The sequence below is a fragment of the Otolemur garnettii genome, unplaced genomic scaffold (assembly GCF_000181295.1).
Source record: "Otolemur garnettii isolate 467f Iridium unplaced genomic scaffold, OtoGar3 scaffold00083, whole genome shotgun sequence".
Classification (NCBI taxonomy): domain Eukaryota; kingdom Metazoa; phylum Chordata; class Mammalia; order Primates; family Galagidae; genus Otolemur; species Otolemur garnettii.
Window position 1 is genome coordinate 3,462,366 of NW_003852478.1, and position 21,781 is coordinate 3,484,146.

At 38.2% G+C, this 21,781-nt stretch overlaps 1 protein-coding gene across 3 annotated transcripts in view; it reads right to left on the reverse strand.

The window, feature by feature from the left end:
- Positions 1–206: 206 nt before the first annotated feature.
- The window catches only part of GABRA4 (gamma-aminobutyric acid type A receptor alpha4 subunit), a 68,855-nt gene continuing 47,280 nt past the window's right edge, over positions 207–21,781 (reverse strand). For all 3 annotated transcript variants that reach the window (XM_012808087.1, XM_012808086.1, XM_003794586.2), the window contains one exon: positions 207–740. In XM_012808087.1, the coding sequence (XP_012663541.1) occupies positions 207–740 (534 nt within the window). The remainder of the gene's footprint in view (positions 741–21,781) is intronic.

Sequence of the window (21,781 nt, forward strand, 5' to 3'; positions counted from 1 at the left end):
TGGATGCTGAGTTCTTTTTAAATCTTTCTGAGGCACCTTGTCTTTACTGAGGAATTAACTCTCCCAATAACTGGCTTCTATTTTTTAAATGGAAAAATTACACAGAATTTTTATTTTAGTAAAGAATAATTATTTATATTTAAAAACATTTTAAAAGACAGTCTGCATTTTCATCATCTTTAAGCAAACTACTGTAGAAAAAAAAATTACATTAGACTTTCTGATTTTTCCATCGTGTCCTTAGATAAATAAACCACCCAATAGACCATGTTAAATGCCCCAAATGTGACTGGAAAGAGAATCCGGGCATATTTGTCTATTTTACTTGTACCAGATCCAGAAGGTGGTGGAGCCGAGGGAGGGGCGGCGGCTGAGGATTTCCCAGCAGCCCCTGTGGTGTTGACTGTGGTCTTAATCCTCTCCAGTCTCGAGCCAAACAAACGCTGAGTTGCAGCAACTCCCAGGGAAGCTCGTCGGGACACAGGCCCAGTCTGGCTAGAAGTAGAAGGAGATGCGGGGGGGAGCGCTCTTGCAGCGGAGATAGTTTCAGCAGCATTTGCACGGCTGAATGGGTTTGGACTGGAAGCTAAGTAAGACCGAGGTGTGGCTTCAGAAGATTCTTGAACAACCAAGGAAGATTTGCTCGAATGATTTCCCATCTCAATTCTGTTCCCAACATCAGATTCAGAGTGAACCAAAGCATTTGTCCTTTTTCTCATGTTCAAATTGCCACTTGTATTCTGTAAAGGCATATTAAAAATTGCATTGGTTGTGTATTTCTATGCAGATTGGCACAAAATTTGCAAGGATCAAAACATATAAAGCTAGTTATTTCCATAAAATAAACATTTATTAATAGTTGTTAGACCTTCAGCTTGATAAAAAGCACTAAAATACCTCAAGATAAGTGCATATATCTAAAACTATGAATCAAAAATCTTCTATTTCAAAATAGGATACATTCTTATAAATAATCAGAGTTTAAATCTGTGGAAAGATTAGGTTGTTACATCTAGAAACTAAGGCTATACTTGATTTTATTTTAAAAGTTTCTATAAATGTACAAGTTCTTTGTTCAGTTTAATTGTAAATAATATTCTAATATGTCATATATATTTCAAAGAATTTTACACATTTGTCTGTAAACAAGAAGTATATCTAATTCTGTGCACAGTATAACAACAGTAACAACTACCCGTATATGTGCAATATTCCTTAGAAAAAACTCCAAAAACTTTGATTTCCAATTCCCTGAAATTTATTTTCATGAAGAATCTTCGACAATCATACACATTTACTATAAAAATCCTGACACTTTTTAGTTTTTCACCAGAATCAATGATGAAAATACAAAGGAAAAAATAAGTTTCAATAAAATATTATGATAGACATATAAACAGCACCACTGAATAGTTGCATATATATCTGAATCCAGACCATTAATCAATAAAGACTGATTAAATCAAAATGTAATTCCCTGTTTTCCATCACATCCTACTGGTAGAAAAAGATTATATTTTAATAAAGCTGTATGATATACAAGTAAAGTTAATTTTCCGTGTAACTTTGACAGGCTCAATAAATAACATATATATGTCCATTTGTATATAGAGTCAAGTATAGATTATTCATTTAACAAAAGAAGACAATTGCTCAGATGATCCCTTAAATAGTCATGCTTGACTTTAGACTATACTATAATTTTTTGGAATAATTTGTCCTCCCTAATTATGATTATTCTAAGTTATGTTAAGGTTATACTGTAATTACTTTCCATACCTTTTCACACTGCCGTTTTATAAAACAAGTGGTGCATGAAGAGATGGAGAAATAGGGGGAGGAGAGAGAGAGAATAGCTCATATATGGGCGACAGGGGGGAGCCAGCCTCAGAGGACAATTCACAGATGGTAATACATAAGGTAGGTAAATCATGTACAATTAATGGAGAGCTCACTTTAGAGACAAAGGTTTATTCTACAAATATGATCTCTTTTTTTGGCCATTCTTGGCCAGGGCTCGGTTTGAACCCGCCACCTCTGGCATATGGGGCTGGCCCCCTACTCCTTTGAGCCATAGGCGCTGCCCCAAATATGACCTTTTTTAGTCCTATACCCCTCAAGCATGTTGAAAGAGTTCAATCCACATTTGATATTCTTATGAATTATGAGTTCACAGTCAATCACTGAGTGGAGGAAAAACACATCCTCATGACACGCAGGGTAAATGCCAACTCCAAGAGGTGTAGAGAACACCCTTCACATCAGCTTACGGCATTCTTCTAAGCAGCTTGCGACTGAGCTAATGAGAAATTGCAGCCTAGCGAATGGCACCAAAAGTCGGTGGAGACAGCTGAAAGCAAACTCTAGACCAAACTCTAAACCTGAAAGCTGAAGAGCCATTACTTACCCTGCACCTTTCCTTAACAAAGCACCGCCTAATTCAGTGGTTCTCAACCTGTGGGTCGTGACCCCTTTGGGGGTCTCCTGCATATCAGATCTTTACATTACGATTCATAACAGTAACAAACTTACAGTTATGAAGTAGCAATGAAAATAATTTTATGGTTGGGGGGTCACCACAACATGAGGAACTGTATTAAAGGGTCATGGCATTAGGAAGGCTGAGAACCTCTGGCCTAATTAATCCTTAGATTTTGGAACTCTTGTTACAAAATAGGATAATAATTAATTGATTAATATTAATTTTAAAATGTTACAAACATAGTGAAGAACATAAAGAAGGAAAGGTATATCCCTAACATTAAAAGATCATCTACTATCATTGACAAGATAAGATACATAGGCACACAGGATACAATCAAAAATATAGCAAAAAATAAGATATATTTAAGAACTAAACAGCGACAAAATGTTAAATAGTCAGAGAAGGGAAGATAGTAAAAAAGAACGAATTAGAAAAACAATAAGGAAATATATTTTTTTCAACTACATTCTGATAGTAGTGCTTAACAAAGTACTGCCTAATTCAGTGGTTCTCAACCTGTGGGTCGCGACCCCTTTGGGGGGGTCTCCTGCATATCAGTTATTTACATTACAATTCATTCTTTCATTAAAACTTAGGTTGTCCATGATCTTTATAAATCTTCATTTTTCCTAACAGTAAGTGATAAGGATTGGAGACTTCCAATTCCAGCCAAAATTAAGTGACAGACTTCTAATTTTTGCTAAAGTGAAGAGACATACATTTCTTGAAAATACTAAAAAAAAAAAAAAAAAGGAGAAAACATACAACAAAACAACTATCACTTTGAAGACACTGGACAAGATAGATCTACAGTCACCAAGAGGGAAGAAACAGCGTTGAGAAGGTTTTCCTGCTGTGGCACAGAGAAGGAGAACCCTAGAAAAGCTGCCAGATCCCCCGAATTGAGGAGCTGGGGTGGGGAGTCTGGGAGACGAAGGCAGTTAGAGTTGACAGGACAAAGGACGAGAGAGGAGAACACAGAACAAAGAGAGAACTCCTGACATCTGAAGAGAGTTCTCACTAAATAGGCACAGGGCAGTTTATGAGTGTGCAGTAAGTATAAAGGCCAAGGACCAACTGTCTGATGCTGGCACAAAGCCAGGGATAGGCATGTCCCCACCTGTGGGACAACAAAATGCCACCATTCATGCAGCATTTGATAGAGCACTCAAAGCAGTGTTGCCTCAATAGCATAGAAAAATAGCTCTAAACACTGCTCTGATCCTGAATTTTAAGAGTAAGACTGAAAGATCAAACTGACTCCAAGTAACTTACCTGTACCCCAGAACAAAGTGCAAGAATATTTAAGTTCTTCTTTTCCTCTAGACCAACATTCTTCCTGAAACTCTGTGAATCATGTTCTGTATGATATACTGGTTACCAAAGTGTCAACAATTTATCATCTCCCCCTATGCTTATGCCCTGTGTAATGTGGGTTTATACATCTTCCCCTATCAGGAGATGGAGTTAATTTCCCCATAACCTGCTTAATGACCATCTTTGGCCAGTGATACTGCGTGTCATTTCCAAGTCTTGTCCTTGAGAGTTCTTGCTGGTTTCCATGCCCTCCTGAAGCATTGCCACTGTATCATAAAAACAGGCCTAAGACAGCCTACTAGAGGTTGGGAGATCATTCAGAGCAGAGCCAGTTATCCTAGTAATCATGGATCACTCAATAGCCAGCTGACTCTAGACACACAAATCTGTCCCACTAAGAGCAAATGAACTTCTCAACCAAGCCTAACAAAGATCAACAGAACTTCCCAGATGACCCATAAACTTAAGAGCAAAAGAAATATTTCTTGTATGTTTCAGAAGTATTGTGTTTGCTTGTTATGAAGCATTATTGTGGCAACAGATAATATATACAAGCTAATTAAATCAAGGATTCTGACAGGAGGTGCTGCCAAACCTCTTCTGAGGGGAAAGTTGTCCCAACATTCTAGGATAATTCTAAGGTTGGCCTGCCCAGAACTCACAGAGGACCTGTAGGGGGCACTGTTGCCTAATCCACACACTACTGAAGGCCCAAGATATTTTACTCTTCATAATTTAATTCTTTGAGAATTAAAATATTTTAAAACTGGAGGAGGGATTTTACTGATCAACTTATTCCATTTCCTCATCTTCCAGTAGAGAAAAATAAGAACAGAAAGGCCATGATTGCCCGAAAATCATACATCAAGTTGCCTCCAGGGTCTGTTCTGGGTCACCCTACAGTCCTCCCAAGTTAGAAGGAAGCCTCACTGAACTTAGCAAACTGCACCTATATATTTGAGTAAATCAAGTATTTGTAATAGTCAAATATAGTTAAAAAATAGTATTCAAGACTTGAAAGTCAGAAAAAATACTGCATGTCCTTTCAACATCATAATAAACCATTCTTTAAGAAACCCCCTAAATATTAAGTCTCTAGGAGAATTTACTTGAGTTTGATTTTGCTATGTAATATTGTATTAGAACTCAAACAGAGTAAAGTTAACATAATAACTTGTGAAAAAAAAACTTATAGATTCTTGTCTAGCAGAAAAGACCACAAAAGGTTATGGTTTTATTTCCAGACAGTGTATTTAGCACTTCTATAAGTCATCTAGAAATCTGAGTGTAGTATTCTTTTCACTGAAATGCATATACACAGCCATTTCTCTAAAAGACTTTGAACCAGTTGTACCGTCTAAGTGGTTCCCTCATTAATTAATAATTGAACAAATCTTTGACATATGTCCATTAATTATTTGTGTAAGTCATGTTTTTGATGATTTTAAATTATACTCTGACAACATCTACTGTAGGAGAAGTTATAAATATCAAATAATTAAAAGCATATGTTTGAAGAATATGCCTGGAGAAAAAGGAAAGCCTAAGGAAAAAAGATAGAATTGGAGTAAGGTGATTAGAAAAAGAATCAGTGAAGCAAGAGGCCTTGTGAGGTTGAAGGGAGAAGGGTGAACAGAACTTTCAACATGACTGTCTGACACAAGACCAAATCCTTTTATTCCCAGCTTAAAAGTAGTAATGGGCTAAGGTATAAATACCATCTTATCAATCACTCCAGGTCAATGCACACGATAGGCACCACTTCATATTTGACCAGTTGTATTGAAATAGATCTCATGCAGAATCAAGACCTTTTTACAAAATTACAGAGAAAGCAAGACCAGGAAGGGTGACTCACACCCATAATCCCAGCGCTTTGGGAGGTCAAAGTGGCAGGGACATGTATGAGCAGGAGTTTGAGATCAGCCTGGGCAACAAAGTAAGACTTAGTCTCTTAAAAATTAAAAAATAGCTAAAGAGAAAGTGTCAAAAATTTTGTCTTTGTACTTCTTTGTCTATGGGACATATATTTCTTTAACAGAAAGTCATAGCTGGGCGCCGTAGTTCAGTGGTGAGCATGCCAGCCCTACACACCAGGTGCAGCAAGGTATAAAAACAAAAGAAAGAAAGCAAAGCAATGTAGGTAGTGCCTCAGCCTCAGCTCCCTGTTATCTTGACTTCATCTCAAGTCTTATGGAAAATGCCTAGGAAGTCTCAATATTCCATACACCAGACTCTACTTAAAAGAAAGTGACTGTCGTGAGGGTGAAATCTCTGCTCTCTGACAAGCAGTTAAATGATTCTCACGTTATTTTATAGTTACGTCTTGAGGTCTACCATGTAAAAAGTAGTTGTCCTTTCCCAGGATGAGAAACCACCAGAGATTAAGGGATCTGCTGACCTAATACGGCACAGGACTAACTAGGAATAATACTCACACAACCTACACATTTTGGAGCAACTAATGTGTCAGTCAGAGTGATGTTTTGTTTCCCACAGAGTGTGAAGACTTGGGTGGCTCCATCAGTATTCAGTAAACACTCAGTGGTTTCAAACCAGCAAAAAGCACCAAGCCTCATTTGAATTTTAAAAAATGATTGAGTTTGAAATCATTTTGTCATTAGTCACAATAGCCCGCAGCAAGGGAAGAGATGTGAGGTGGTGGCGGATTCAAACAGAACCAAGGAATTGAAGCAGCAACAGGCAAACTGGGGCAGATCCAAGTGATCTATCAATCACGACTGTGATCTGACATGGTTTCTAAAGAAGTATTATCAACTGCAAAAAAATATTCATCTCAACATATTCCTCTGCAGAAATGAGATAAAATGATGAAGATCAGGCTTGCAGAATGCAAGCGGCTACATTCACATTGCTTGCTTGAGAAGCTAATGAAGTTTAATGAAATGTAATTTAACCCTTCTAAATTAAAAACCAGCAAAGCTAATAATGAACAAGTTTATCTTCTAGGATATCAATGAGTCACACACACACGCGCGCGCACACACACACACACACACAAAGAATCCAATAATGTAAGGACATTCATCCAAGGCCATCTGGACAGGACTTCAGAAGTAGCCACACATCTTACTCAATAAGAAAATGAACAAGTCTAGTCGACGGACTGAAACTAAACCTCAAGGTCTTAATGTAATGAAGACTATTAATAGCATTTTTAGAAAATGCTACCATGTAAAAATGAAAAGCACCACCTCCAAATCAACATGTGAAATATTTTTTAATAGTTGCCAAGGGATTCTATCATATCCTGAGCTCCAAATGTGGAGACACCAATACTGAAATCCCTACTTATTGAATTTCGTTTCTTCCGATCCCTATTTATTGTATTGCATGTTAACATGTGATACCACGTCTGTACTTACGTAAGCCACAGAAGTGTTACTTCCAGTATCAAGGACAATAAATTTTTGTTTGCTTTTTGGAATTGCTGGGAAAAAAAGAAATCTTCAAGAATTCCTTTATGTTGCCTTTATTTAGAGGTGAAAGTTTAAAACATTAGAATTTCTTTAAGCTGTGTGAATCCATGGTCCTGTGTCACAGGGCTTCCTAGGGTTTCCTTTTATTTGTAACTGTTTTCTATATTAGATAAATGGCTCCAGTGGAGGAAACCACTTTTTTGGAAACTTCACTACTCAGAACAGTTCTCAGCTTGGTTAAGCAGACTTGTCCAAATGCTCCCTGGAATCATGCCCAGAGCCGCTCTCATAAATGCTCCCAACATCACACTGGGGAGGAGAAAGGGCAAAGGACACTTTACTCTTTTTATTTAAATCCAAACACTAAGCTGGATGGCTCTTCTCTCACTCTATAAAGAAAACCAGTATTATAGTCATTCAAGGTGTTTATAAGAATAACCTGGGAGCTAGTTAAAAACTCAGCTTCAGGCCCCATTTGCAGGAAACTGTATTCATTAGTTATGTTATTTCCAGTTATCCAGGGATCAGAAATCGAAAACCACTTGCTGATTGGTTAGGATTATGGGTTCCCAAATCAGACAAATACTGAATTTGCCATTAACTAGCTATGACAAATTCAGCTACAAGAATAATAATCTTTCTCTTAATGAATATATAAGATAACACACATAAAGCTCATAGCACATTGTCCAGCCCACAGTAGCTATCAAATGACTATTATGTAGAAATAACCCAGCTGAGGTCAGATAATAAGATTCTGCCTCCAAAAAAAGACACATTGCAGGAATAATTATAGGAAACACAATCTTAGAAGACAATTCTATATGCCTATAAAAATATGGCCACTGTTTCTAATTCTTAGAAAGGTAAATGACCACTGAAGCCAAGAACAGTCTATGCTGAAGTCAGAGGTGGAAAGGACGTTGCTGGCTGAAAGGAGAAATAAAGGAAAAGTAACAAAAACTGCAAGGCAAAATCAAAATACTTATTGACAGTAAAAGTCAGAATTAACAATGGAGTGAATCTTCCATGTTATGCACGTGTCAAGTATAGAAAGTTGTTTAGGAAAGAAACAAGAACTCACCTTTGCTGAAGGGTTCCTCTGCGCCTGCCACTCAGTTAAGTGAAATAGCTATCACAACCAAACGTCACGCTCCATACAGAAAAAACTAGTTACAAGTGTTCTCAATGTCTAAAAACAATATAGTTTATTTATGTATTTAAGAAGGGAATCTTCTGTATCCCATACCAGATCCCTGTCTCTCTTTTCTTGGACTTTACTAACTGTTCATAAAATCTAGAAACTGGTCATCAGGAAAGCAGCAAAAACTGTAGAAACCATTGCAATTCCAACCTGCGAGATGTTATTCACACTTCATTCTGCTATGAAAACACATACCCAGGGCACAGGCTCACAATTACAACACCAGCAACCCAGTTTGGCTGGCCAACTTTCTAAAAATAATGGGATATTAAAAAAGAGTTGTATCTGTGACTATATTGTAATGTATTGATCTGGCACTATCGTGTCACATTCCCCCTTTATCTCTCATTTCAATTATAGCATCAAAAGGACTCTCAATATAAACTGGAAGGAGAAAATGGGACAGTGAAGGCCTCCAGACTAGGGATGGCAGAAAAAAACAAATGTCAGGGAAGGCCACAAATGGGAATATTACAGAGTCATGATCATTACTATGGACTGAAAGTTCTTCTCCCAGATTCATATACCAATGTCTTAACTCTCTGTTGGGGATAAAGCCTTTGAAAAGGGACTTAAGGTAAAGTGAAATCATGGGTGGATCTCTGTCCAATGAAATCAGTGACCTCAAAAAAGAGAAAGAAATACCAGATAACTATCTATATCTTTATCTCTCTACTATATAAGGACACCGTGACAGGTCACTGTTTACAAATCAAGAAGAAACCCAGCACCAGAAACCAAACCTGCTGCAGGCTTGATCTGTAACTTTTTAGCCTCCAGCACTAAAACAAATTTCTGTTATTGAAGTCAGCCGGTCTGCATTTAAGCCAGTATTTTGGTATGGCAGCATCATAGGCTAAAAGAATAGTCTAACTTCAATAAAATTAAATTCAAGACACATGGACTTTAAAGATTATTAGCATTTCCCTATGGGGGGTAAAAACTATGAAACCCTAACAACCTTATTGCTCTCTCTCCTTTGGAGCTTTTTCCTTGGTCCCAGTCTGCTCCGCCCTCTTCTTCACTGAATGGGTGTCTTTTCCGGTAACCGCCAGACCACAGGTAGAACCAACATACAAGACATGCAGGAAAAGTGTTTTTGACAAGAACTAAATATTAATTTCTTTTTATTATTTTTACTTGGCCCTGATTAAAGAAACTACTTCTATGCCCGCTAGCGGGCATCTACAGCTCCTTCCTAAACAGTCAAAACGGCCTAGTTCAAGATTCCTCCAGGTAATTTCTGAGTTATTTTCAGCTCTTTTAACCCAAATCAAAGGAATTCAGTTACTGAAGCTTTTGTTTAACTTTCTAGTTTGGTCTTAGCTTTATTCAGCTCCTACTTCGTCCACCCAAGACTTTTCCTTCAATGTTTTCATCTCCCTACAGGTTATGACTCTTAGTGTGAAGAAATATGTGTCTGTGTAAATGTGTACATATCTGTGCATTTTGGATTTCATAGCATGTATTCCTTTAAATACTAAAAAATGTCGTTAAAACAATAATTCATAACTTTTCTTTTTCACATCTTATAATAAGAATAAAATGGAACACATTATTCTTAGTAAAGTATCCCAAGAGTGGAGAAGCATGAATCCTATGTATTTAATTTTGATATGAGGACAATTAATGTCAATTAATGACACAGTCGGGGTGGAGAAAGAGGAGAGCAGAGAGACGGAAGGAGGGAGGTGGTGGGGTCTCAGTGTGTGACACATCTTGTACCCTCAATGAATCCCCAACAATTAAAAAAATTCTTATTTCTTAAAAGTGGAATTAATATACAATAAAATATGGCAAAAGAAATCGTACTAGGTTTCCAAAACTAGCGTGGATGGCCAAATGAATTCACCTTTAAAGCATCCACATCCTCCTGTGCAAATTGTTTGCTTCAGCTTCAGAATATTCAGAAAATTACATTCAATCTCAGACAATATTTGAACAATGCTTTCTTCTTAATATAGACTTGATATGATTTGATCATAATGAAATTGTGCTATGATAAATAGCCATCTAGACAGAGTCAAGGCCGTGCCAACTCTATAGGAGACTGGCATAGCAAGTAGGCTGAGTCACAGTTTTTTCTGCATCAGCAAAGGCAATAAGGGCACTGTCTAAAAACCAATCATTTATCAAGACTGGATCTGCTTGGGGAAAAAAAATCCCACACCTCACGCGTTATCCGCCAAATCCTTTTTTAAGATCATAGCTCTGCAGGGTAAGGGAGTCATTGATGAGCTAAGAATTTTGCTGAATTTCTTTGGAATTCTAGACAATGTTTGCCTACTGAATATAAACATTTGTAATAACATGAATAGATTCATTTTTATGGAAAGAGAAAAGCTCAAATCCCATGCTACATTTCTTGTGGGAGCTTATTACCCAGATCAAGTGGGTAATGGAACACACAGGTAAGGTCATAAGCAATAAATTTCTCATTAAAGACAATGATTCAAACCCTTCATTCATTCATTCAGCAAATATACATCGAGTACCTAATTTTTCAAGTTATTTTTCTGAGCATTGGGAGTATAGAGTTGGAAAATAATATCTTCCCTGGAATTTCTACTAGGAATCATAAAAATTATAATAATCAATCAGTGTCATGAAGAAAAATTAGAAAAACTTGGGAGTACATTACCTATCCTGGGAGCTAGAAAAGGTTTTCTGTGAAAGTGATGCTTAAATTGAGATATTAAAGATGAATAAGGTTTAATCAGGTAAAAGAGGAAGTACAGGACAGGGGACAAAAATGCCTGATGGGAGAGGAAGAAAAATTGAAAGGTTTCTTTCTCAGTGGTGTCATAAAATGGTTAGTACCCTTGAGGATATTCTGAAAATTTCCCCTTTCTCTTCTTACTCTAATTTTCTTTTAAAATGAACAATTAAGACAATGCTTTACCTTCTGTTCTAACATAATTAAATCTGATCATTTCACTTTCCAGACAGAAATCTTGAAACATCCACATTTCTAAAATGTATTGAGCACTTATTAGGAGCCAAGCTCCATACTAAATGGTTTCCAGAAATAATCTCACATAGTTACCACAATTTATGAGGTGGTCGTAATAGTCTCATTTTTCAAATAAGGGCACTGGAGTCTAGAAAAGTTGGGTACCTCTCTCCACGTCACACAATTAAAATGTGTTGGAGTCATGATTTGAATCCTAAAGTCATATTCAACCACTTTAGGAGGCCATCTGCAATAGCAAGTACGTGTTTATGGAATTTAAAAAAAAAAAAAAAAAACAAGAAAGAGTTTGCCTGAAATATATCTACAACAACTCACGAGTGACATTTGTAAACACCTTGCTTTATCAGATTCTGATTTGACTTAGTTTCTGCTAGAAGCTAGACATTGTACTAATTCTTTGTATACCACAAGAAAAATCTTTCTCGGATTAGATAATTTTCTTTCCAGTGCATGTGAAAATTGCTCTGGAGTTCTTACTGATTGTTCTTATGCCCATCCATAATATTTCTTCTATTTATTTTGTGCTCCATTGTCATAAAGTGCTAATAAATATTATTTTGTATCACAAATACCCTCTCCATTCAGGCCTAAATAAATATTTATACATAGGCTCACATGTTGGTGTTTTATTCTACAGGAAGCTGTATCTTTACAACAAATTCAATCTAGCTGAGCAAAGTTGTTTTTAATTGGAGAAACTTTCTCTTTTAGTTATTTTAAAATAAATCTACAATGCGACTCAAATCTGCTTCTTCTTATGATAAAAATATTCTAATTGTCTTCTTCAAGAAGAAATCTAATCCCCAACTTTCTTCCACAAATTCTTCCTTAGCTTTGAATACAGCATTTTAAAATGCTGTTTAATAATTGACTATTCAAGACATACAGTAAGACTGATAGACACACTTTCTCCCTGTTGCATGGGGCACTGCAATTTCAGCTCTGTTTGTAACCCAGCGAAAGTTTCCACATGAGCACTAGCTCTAGTTTCTGACTTGAAAATGATTCTTCACACATGTAATTTTCTATAGATAATTAAAGTCCATCAAGTTCAGCACTGCTTGTATGTATGAAGTAAGAGCATGTACATGTGAACACACAGCAGAAAAAGACTGACTAACCCACCCACTGTGAAAACTCCCCTCCCCTAATCTTTAAAAATGGAAGCATAGTCAATTGGTCATAAGTATATGTTGAATTATTTTGTTAGCACAATGAATTACAAATCCACTCTATCTCCAGCGACACAGTACATTCAACCAGCAGAACAAATTCAAGTTCTTCTGTGACACTGGTTAGTAGCACTTACGTTGTCAAACAGAAAGCCCCCAAATAGCTGAAGCCATTTGGGTGTCTTCCAGGAAATAATTTCACTTGTCCTGAGGATTATGCCACATGCCATCAGCCATAGTTTCCAGTGGAACATTATCAAAACCATTTGGCATTTAATAAGGCTCTCGTGCTGAAACAGCTGTTCATCCAAAGTGAAAAATTTCTAAACTTTCTCTTGAGTCTAGCTAATCTTACTCGAGCTACAAAATAAGGTATTAGACTATTTTGCATGTTCTACCACTTTATGACAAGAAAGCCAATTTTGCACTTCAGTAAAGGCAGATTGCAAATTTAGCATGAATTGAACCAGTAGCTGAGTTGCAATTTATGGCAAATGGCGCATCAGCACATTAACGTACACTGCCAAGATCACCACTGCAGCCAGGCAGGCCGGAAACGAGAAGACCCGGATGTCTGGCAGGCAGCAAGGGAAGTGTGCCCTCTGGAAACATCTACGAAATAAATCCTGACATCAAAAACTATCAGATCTCGTTATCATTCATTATCATACCTGCATGGCAGTCCATAGTAGTTAAAAACCAAGGTCAGAACCGTAGGTTCTGAAATCAGGTCTATTCAAGTTTTGAACTCTACTAACTACTAGCTGTGTAACCTTGGGCAAGTTTCTCAGACTCCCTGTGCTGAAGATTGCTCCTGATTACAAGAAGGAAAAGAACAGTAACTGCTTCTTAGCATTATTGGTGGAACAGTATCCACTAAGTGCTTAGCACATGGCACATGGTTGATACTTGTTAAATATTCCTATTTCACATTCTATCCTGCATATCTTTCTAAAATGTATTGAGCACTTTTTAGGAGCCAACCTCCATACTAAATGGTTTTCAGAAATAATCTCGCACGTGGATAGACCCTATAAAATATTACTACAGAATTCTCCATTAATTCCACACTCACTATATCTTTTCAGCAGAACTAAATTAAATAAATATTGTAACTTTCTACCTCAGGAAATTTTGGAAGTACGTGAAGAACCTATATTTTGTGCCCGGCTCAAAATTAATCTTATTTACGGTTCCTAACCGGGCATAATCAGCTCCATTCCTTGCAGCAGTGCTAATAACTGGCTAAACCCGCTTGCTCAGATCTGCCAACTATAGGAAGAGGTAATTAAGGGATCCAAGATTTAAAAGGTTTCCTTTGGGCTCATGATTGCTTCAATCAAGACATAACATCAAGAGCCCTGCAGGTATTATTTTATTTAGTTGTATTAGCAACTTAAAAATATTTGTACTGTCTCAAATATATAATATGCTAAAAATTCCTTTCAGATTATAAAAATAAGCAAACTCATATATTCAGTAGCATATCATTCAGATGTCTTAAAGCAGCAGTTCTCAACCTGTGGGTCCACAGGAACTGTATTAAAAGGCTGCAGCATTAGGAAGGTTGAGAACCACTGTCTTAAAGTCATTCCTTATAATCCAGCCATCACTTTATTCATTCCATTATACAACAAGTATTTATTGAGTACGTATTTGTGTTTCAGACACTCTCCTTGGCTCTGGAGATACAGTGAAGAACAGCCCCAAATTCCTGTCCTTACAGAAGATAACTTCTGAAACTCCTCGAGTTGTTAGGAACTATCTACCAGGACAGTTTGATGAAAAGTCTATGATTACAGTTTCCACTTCTTCATCTGTCACTCACTCTTCAATCCACTGTTATTTGAATCCCCCCATCTTTCCTTTAAAACTCCTGTGGATTGTTCCAAAAGGAATTTTTTAAATGTCACACATTGTCTCAGCAGCTTCTAACACTGTTGTTTCTTTAAATTTTCTCATAATTCCAACATTCTAGTAATGTTCCCCTTAACCCTTCTTAGTCGATCATGTGGAATGCACTTCCTCTACCTAATTAATCCTAAAGTATTGTTCCATAGGGTTCTGCTCTGGGTTATCTCAGTCTTCAGGTGAATGAGCCTGCCCAGTGGGTTTGATTACAATTTTTCTATCAATATCATCAGATCAATGTCTTCTCCTCAAATTTCACTCCAAAATCAAAAAAGACGTCATTCAGATGAGCTAGATGCAGAACAAACTTTTAACTTATTCATTCATCAATCCACTCATTTACCTCTTCATCCATTCAATTATTCAGCAAATATTTACTGAGCGCCTATTTGTATTCTAGGTACTGTTCTTGGTTCTGCTAATACAAAGTAGGGGAACAGACCCAGATTCTTATCTTTATGGAACTTAAATTCTTGCCCATGTCCAAAGTCGAATATATATACAGATTTATTATTATTCATATCCGATGAACTCAATATGTTTGAGTTTATACACATCCAATAACTCAATATATTTGAGTTTATACCATACAACAAACACACATCCCTCTCCTGTAGTCTAGATCTTAGAGAGTAGTGCACTATGCAGCTAGCGTTCCAAGCCACAAAACTTCAGTTTTTCTGGCCCCTTCTGCCTTCCTTTCTCTTCATCCAGCTTCCTCGATATTTTCCTACTCTGTCTCTTTTCTCCAGAGCCACTGTCAAGGGAGTCCACGTTCCCCACTTGTCTTCTCCAGAGCCTATTAACACTCTGAGACCCGATATCCTCATGCTCACTCATTCTCTCTACTCTCCAGTAAAATAACATTGATACATTGTAAATCCAAACACGCCTCTTCCTTTTTTAAACTTTTTATTGGAACCTGATTGTTTGGGGGCATGTTGGGGGGACCGTTACATGACATAACTTTCACATGATCTGGGCCATGCCTCCCAGTCCAGCGTCATCTCCATACTTTTTTCCCTACACCCTCCTCTCAGCTTCCTCAAGTAACTGTAATAGGTGCTCTCGGCGCGGGTCCATATTCATTTGGTTTACCCAGAAATTAACTTGAGAGAGGCTAATAGCTTTCTGCCTCTTCCTGCCTAAGGGGCACTCTGCTCTTGACTAGGGTGGGGAAGACGTTTAACCAGAATTGGGAGTTGGGAACCTCCCACATGATCTCACTTACATGTGGATTCTAAAAATGTATTCATTAATCCAGTGAGAGTCTATCTTAGTTAGTGGTGAAAGGTGTGGGTCTAGTTTCAGTCTTCTACAGGTCGCCAGCCAGTTAGCTCAGCACCGTTTGTTAAATAGGGAATCTTTTCCCCACTCAATGTTTTTAATTGGCTTATCAAAGATCAGGTAATGGCAAGTAGCTGGATTCATCTCTTGGCTCTCTATTCTATTCCATACATCTACCTCTCTGTTTTTGTGCCAGTACCATGCTGTTTTTGAAAACACCACACTGTACCCCCTGATTGTATTAATGTACACAGCTATGATTAAAAAAAATTTTTTTTTAAATAAATAAAAATAAAAATGTACATTCACACACATAGCTAGTAGAATGACGGCTGCCGGTGATAAGGCAGGGAGGAAAGGATGTTGCTTACTGGGCACAGTTTCAATTACGGACCATGAAGACGTCCCAGAGACCAAATGACCGCACAGGAGCTACAGCTAATCATACTGTGTGTTGTACAGTTGAAATTCACTGAGAGTAAAGTTTAAATGTTCTCATCACAAAAAAAGGATAACCATGTTAAGAGATGGATATGGTAGTTATGACAGCTGGACTGTAGTTATCTGTTCACTATGTACGTATACGTCAAAACATTATTCCGTACACCTTAAATGTATATAGCAATGAGAAAACGGACTCCCGAACGCAGCTAATCAGCAGGGGATAATTGGTAAATGCTCCAACTCTTTGCCACTCGTAAGCAGAACAGCAGTAAGGCTTGTTAGTCATATAGTGGGCGAGGGTCTTGGTCATGATGAGTACACAGCAAATGTCTATAGGAACCTGCCCAGTGATGACCTTCACTTGCCTTTCTCCCGTTCCCTCACTTTCCTCACAGTGCTCCTATGGATCATCTCAGAGATAAATCGCTTACAAATCCTTGCAATAGACTCCGCTTTGGGGAAAATCCCATTAAAACACCGGAGCTCGAACTAAGATGTCTTAGTTTAATTCTCCAAGTGTCAGCTGCATCCCTTTGCTTCAGGGTCTTCCCGTAAATATGTCTGTCTTCTCCCCACCACCTTCTTTGTCTTCCTTACGTGATTTCCAAGATGGCGCCTAAACCCTGCTTCCTCTGAAATGTTGAACTTGACACCCCAGCCCCCTTCACCTGTTGTCCCATGGTAGAAACTGAAACCCAGACCATTATACCTTCCCCCAGCATCCAAATGCTTTTTTCCAGCACACTTGTGTGAATGCCTCTCCCAACTGTGAGTTTGTGTAGGGCTGAAACCACACCCTGCTGTTTCCCTGTCCCCACCAACTAGCACAGCACCAAACGCTAGGAAGAACCCAATCAAAACAAGTTGAATGAATAGATAATAAATAAGTGCTGAGCAAAGGGTATTAAAATAAATCAACAACAAAATCATTCCCTCCTGTACATTCAAAACAGCAAAATTGAGTTTGTGTCTCAGGAAATACATATTTGGCAAAGCTATAAAGCCAAAAGCAGCACATTTCAATCCTCTTGAAAACCAGATGATAGTAATTTATTCTACCCAGATTATACTTCCTGGACCACTACTATAGTTAATGGACTGTTTAATGAGTCTATCCTGGAATATTAACTGATAACCAAATGAAATGCCTTGCCTTTCCCATTTCATACACACGCCTGTTGAAAAGTAAAACTGAATGATCGTTACTGAGCATAACAGGAGCTGCATCTTCTGTTGAATGTGCCCCCTCCCCTTGATTTTTGGGATTCAATAGGAAAGGCATTAGATCCATGGTCCCCAACCTGCCTCTCTAGGAGCAAAGCAATGAGAAACATGAGCCTCTTTTGCAGACTCCTTGGAACATGGAGCCAGTGGCTGGAATAGCCTGTTCACAAGGACTGTTTTCCCGTTCCTCTCAATCATAGTTCTAAAGCTATCGTTTATTGAAAAGCTGATTTTCAAAGCACACACGAGAACAGCTTTTCTGTACAGCTGCAATGCTATTTAAATCATCCGTGAATATTTCTACAAACCCAAGAAAATTCTAAGATGAAATACTGCTCTTAGAAAGGACATCGTAAAATAAGACCCTCTGGGAGGAAAAGTCAGGAAGTGAAATCTGGTTGTTAATTTTAATACTGAAATCACAAAAGGAGGCATTTGTCCTCTCCTCCTCCGAGCTCGGGGAGCACCTGAAGTCTCTATTTGGAAGGCCAGCCTGCAGGATCTTTTGGAGATTCTCTGTTGGACATTAGCAGTCTGCCTCAAAGTCATTTATTCCTGAATAGGTCCCATACATGTAAATATTAATAAAAGCCTTGCTTTCTGCTAGAATGAGGTCAGAAGCAAACAAAGAAGAGTGAAGGCAACGCTCTGGAAACCCCAAACAGAGGCAACAGCATCCTGGGAAGAGCTGACACTTGAAACTTAAGTTTCTGCTCCAAAGAAAATGTCAAGTTCTTGTCTCCACTATTTTGGACCAAAAAGTAAATTAAAAAAACTGAAAATCCCAGTATCCCATTGGTGATCCTGGCAACATGGACATGATGCTTTAATCTCATGTAACCACGAGAAACCATGTAGTTCTGCTGTGATCCACCACTCCCTCTGCACCCCTTCAGGCTGCCTTTGTAACATTTTATAATGTTGGTGCTTTTTTGAATGTCATCAAAGTGGAAACTTTTAGATCCTAGCTAGCTATATTGCAATTTGAATTTCCTTCACTGAAGACATCCCATTTCAGTTAAATGACCTATCAAATGAAATTATACCGATGTAAGTCACTATTATAAATATTTTAGAGCCATTGAGTTGGAGGCTCTTGACAAAAACAAGTTGACTGTATCTAAGAAAGGTTTCCAAAATCACTCACCAAAGAAAAGGCTTTATGAAGACTGCTCAGGGCCCCACGAAGTATTGTGTAACCAGGTAACTAACTCTCAGCTCCCACTATAATATGGTTTTCAAGCTGGGGCTAAGTGAATCCTTATAAAATTATTTATTCACTTCAAATAAAGAGAGGCCTTGATACATGGTATCCCATGGATACAACAGAATGATTGTACGACATAAAACAAGAACCTGCATAGCTTTCATGCCTAGATTATACCTGCCACCAAATAGACCTCTCAAGGAATATTTGTTGATTGAACAGATAAATGAATATGCATAAACTGAGACCCTGACTTTTATGAAACACTAAATACAGGTGCATTGAAAGGTCCGCACCTATGTTTTAAATACTCATTTGATCATGAATAAAAAGCTCAGCACAGGAAAAAAACGGATCTAATTCACGTTGTAAAGCAGGGGTTCTCAACCTTCTTAATGCTACAGTGTATTTTCATTGTTAAAAAGGGGCTGCAACCCACAGGGTGAGAACCGCTGTAAAGCACTAATAAATGAAAAGAAAATCTAATGCCATTTAGAGTTCTGGTTATTCTGTGGAAGGCTCCTGGTCTCTCGATTCTAAAATACTTCTCTAGCATACTAAAATCAGCACTCTTTTTCTCATGTTGTTCTTTCCTTTGTTTCCATAGGAAACAGTGACTTCCAGGCATCCAAGATGACACAACGTAGATTGCCAAATTGCATGCCACCCTGCAGTTGCCAGGGAGATAATGTGTGTCATTCCTACAGATAACGTGCTGCTCATGCCTTCACTTCCTTTAATCTGCTTTTTAAGATACTCTTCGCCTGAACTGAATTCAGATAATGTTCCCTGTGAACTGATGGACACGTTCCTTTTTAAAAAATTTGTTTACCCCATTTCCCCAAGGCACTCGATCACATCACACACACACACACACACACACACACACACACACCCCGTCTGTGGAAAGTCTGAGCATATTTCATGCCGATTTTGGAACCAGTGATTCAGCAGTTTCCACTGAAAAAAATAAATGCATCCTGAATTCTGTCTGCCTGCGTTCTAAGTAAAGGTCCAATTAAATCCACACCTGGCACTAACGTATCTGTCACAAAGGCAGCTGCACTTGGTTGGGTTTATATGGCAAGGGGGGGGGGGAGAAAGGCAGCAGAAGAGGAAAACAAGGATGGAAGGAGGGCAGGAAGAAGAAGTGGAAGTCAGTGGACAGGGAGGAAAAGAGGGGAGCCATATTTATGGAGCACCTGCAGTAGTCCAGATTCAACATCTGTACGGTGAACGAATAGGAAAATTTAAGATCCTGGCTAACATCATCCAGCTCGCAAGAGGCAGAGTCAGGATTAGAACTTAAAAATATATTCTTTTCAGTTATCTAGTGCTGCATAACATGTCACCTCAAAATACAGTGGCTTAAAGCAGCAGCAATCATTTTATTTTTCATGGGTTTGGAGGCTGACTGGACTTAGCCAGGCAGCTCTGACTCAGGGTCTCTCGTGTTGTTTTAATCAGAGGGGCTGCTGGGGCTAGCATTGCCCTGACTTACTGCGTGGCAGTTGATACTGGAGCTGTCAGACTGAATATAACACATTAGAAATAGTAGCACCCGGTGAACTGATGTTATAAGGCAGTGGTTCTCAACCTGTGGGTCGCGACCCCTTTGTAACCATGAAAATACATCCTGCATATCAGATATTTACATTACGATTCACAAAGGCAGCAAAATTACAGTTATAAAGTAGCAACAAAAATAATTTTACGGTTGGGGGTCACCACAACATGAGGAACTGTATTAAAGGGTCGGGGCATTAGGAGGCATTAGGAAGGTTGAGAACCACTCTTATATAAGGGATCTTTTTAGTTAGCCCGCTTGGAACTATGGCCTCATCATCCTTTCTCTGTGAACTGCTGTCAGTACATCAAGAGGCTTCTGGGTAATGTTATTGTCTTCTCAACACTCTTTAGATGATTCTAACAGGGAGCCTGGTAGACCTAACCGTGAACCCCATTCGGCTCTTCTGAAACAGCCATAGGACCACCACTGAACATTCAATCTGTACGTTAACCATTAAAATAATCACATCTGTTTATCCTTTGGAAATATACCAAACTTATCTAATAAATAAAGTGACCCACTGCAAGAAAACAGGATATTAACAACAGGAAGAAAAAACACTGTGAAGGAACACAACAGTCAGATCGTGGGGAGCATTTAAACAAGGGAAGAATATTATGATGAGCTATGGAGAAAGCTGCAGCCAATAGCGTCTGATTGCTTGCTTTGCTGAGAGTGAATGATTGTTCTCACTCTACTGTGCTGGCAGATTGACTTGGAATAAACATATAATATTTTATTTTATATAGCTATGTCTGGGATGAACAGCCCATTGCTGAATTAGGCTGCATCACGCAGTACTACATCAGGGGCATCGAGTAGAATACCGTAATCTCAAACAACAGAGATTCTCCCCAGAATGTGATGTGGGTAGAACAAACTTAGATTTACAAATCTACAAACTTAGATTTGTACTGCTCTCTTCCCCTTACAAGTCCTGCCTATGTCTCATTCCAGCCAACATATATGATAAAACCTTAAATATCTTTGATTATTGCTTCACAAAAGACCTAAAAATGGAAACACTTAGGCAATGCACAACCCAGGTCCTAGCAGGTGGTGGAAGAAAGGACATCCTATATGGGATTTCTTTTCTCACTTTCCTATTTCGGATTTGACTTTAATTGCTTCAGCCCCACGTTCTCTTCTTTCCTTATCTTTTTTTCCTATAAATGAGAAATACAGTCTGCTAGTGAAACCCCTAGGACTAAGGTGATGTCTGTCTGTCTTACACTAAAAAGCAATTGGCCTGTAACTTGCATAAACATTATAGCACAATAAAGACTTAGGATCTTTCTCATTCCTCTTTTTTAATTTTTCAGTTTCATGTGCTTTGGAACTTAAGAAACTTCGTTGTGCTGTGATTCCTATAGCTGTGAGTGGCTCAGTACACATAATGGCTATAGAATGTTGTGCTGTGATTCCTATAACTGTGAGTGGCTCAGTACACGTAATGGCTACAGAATGTTGTGCTGTGATTCCTATAACTGTGAGTGGCTAGGTACACGTAATGGCTACAGAATGTTGTGCTGTGATTCCTATAACT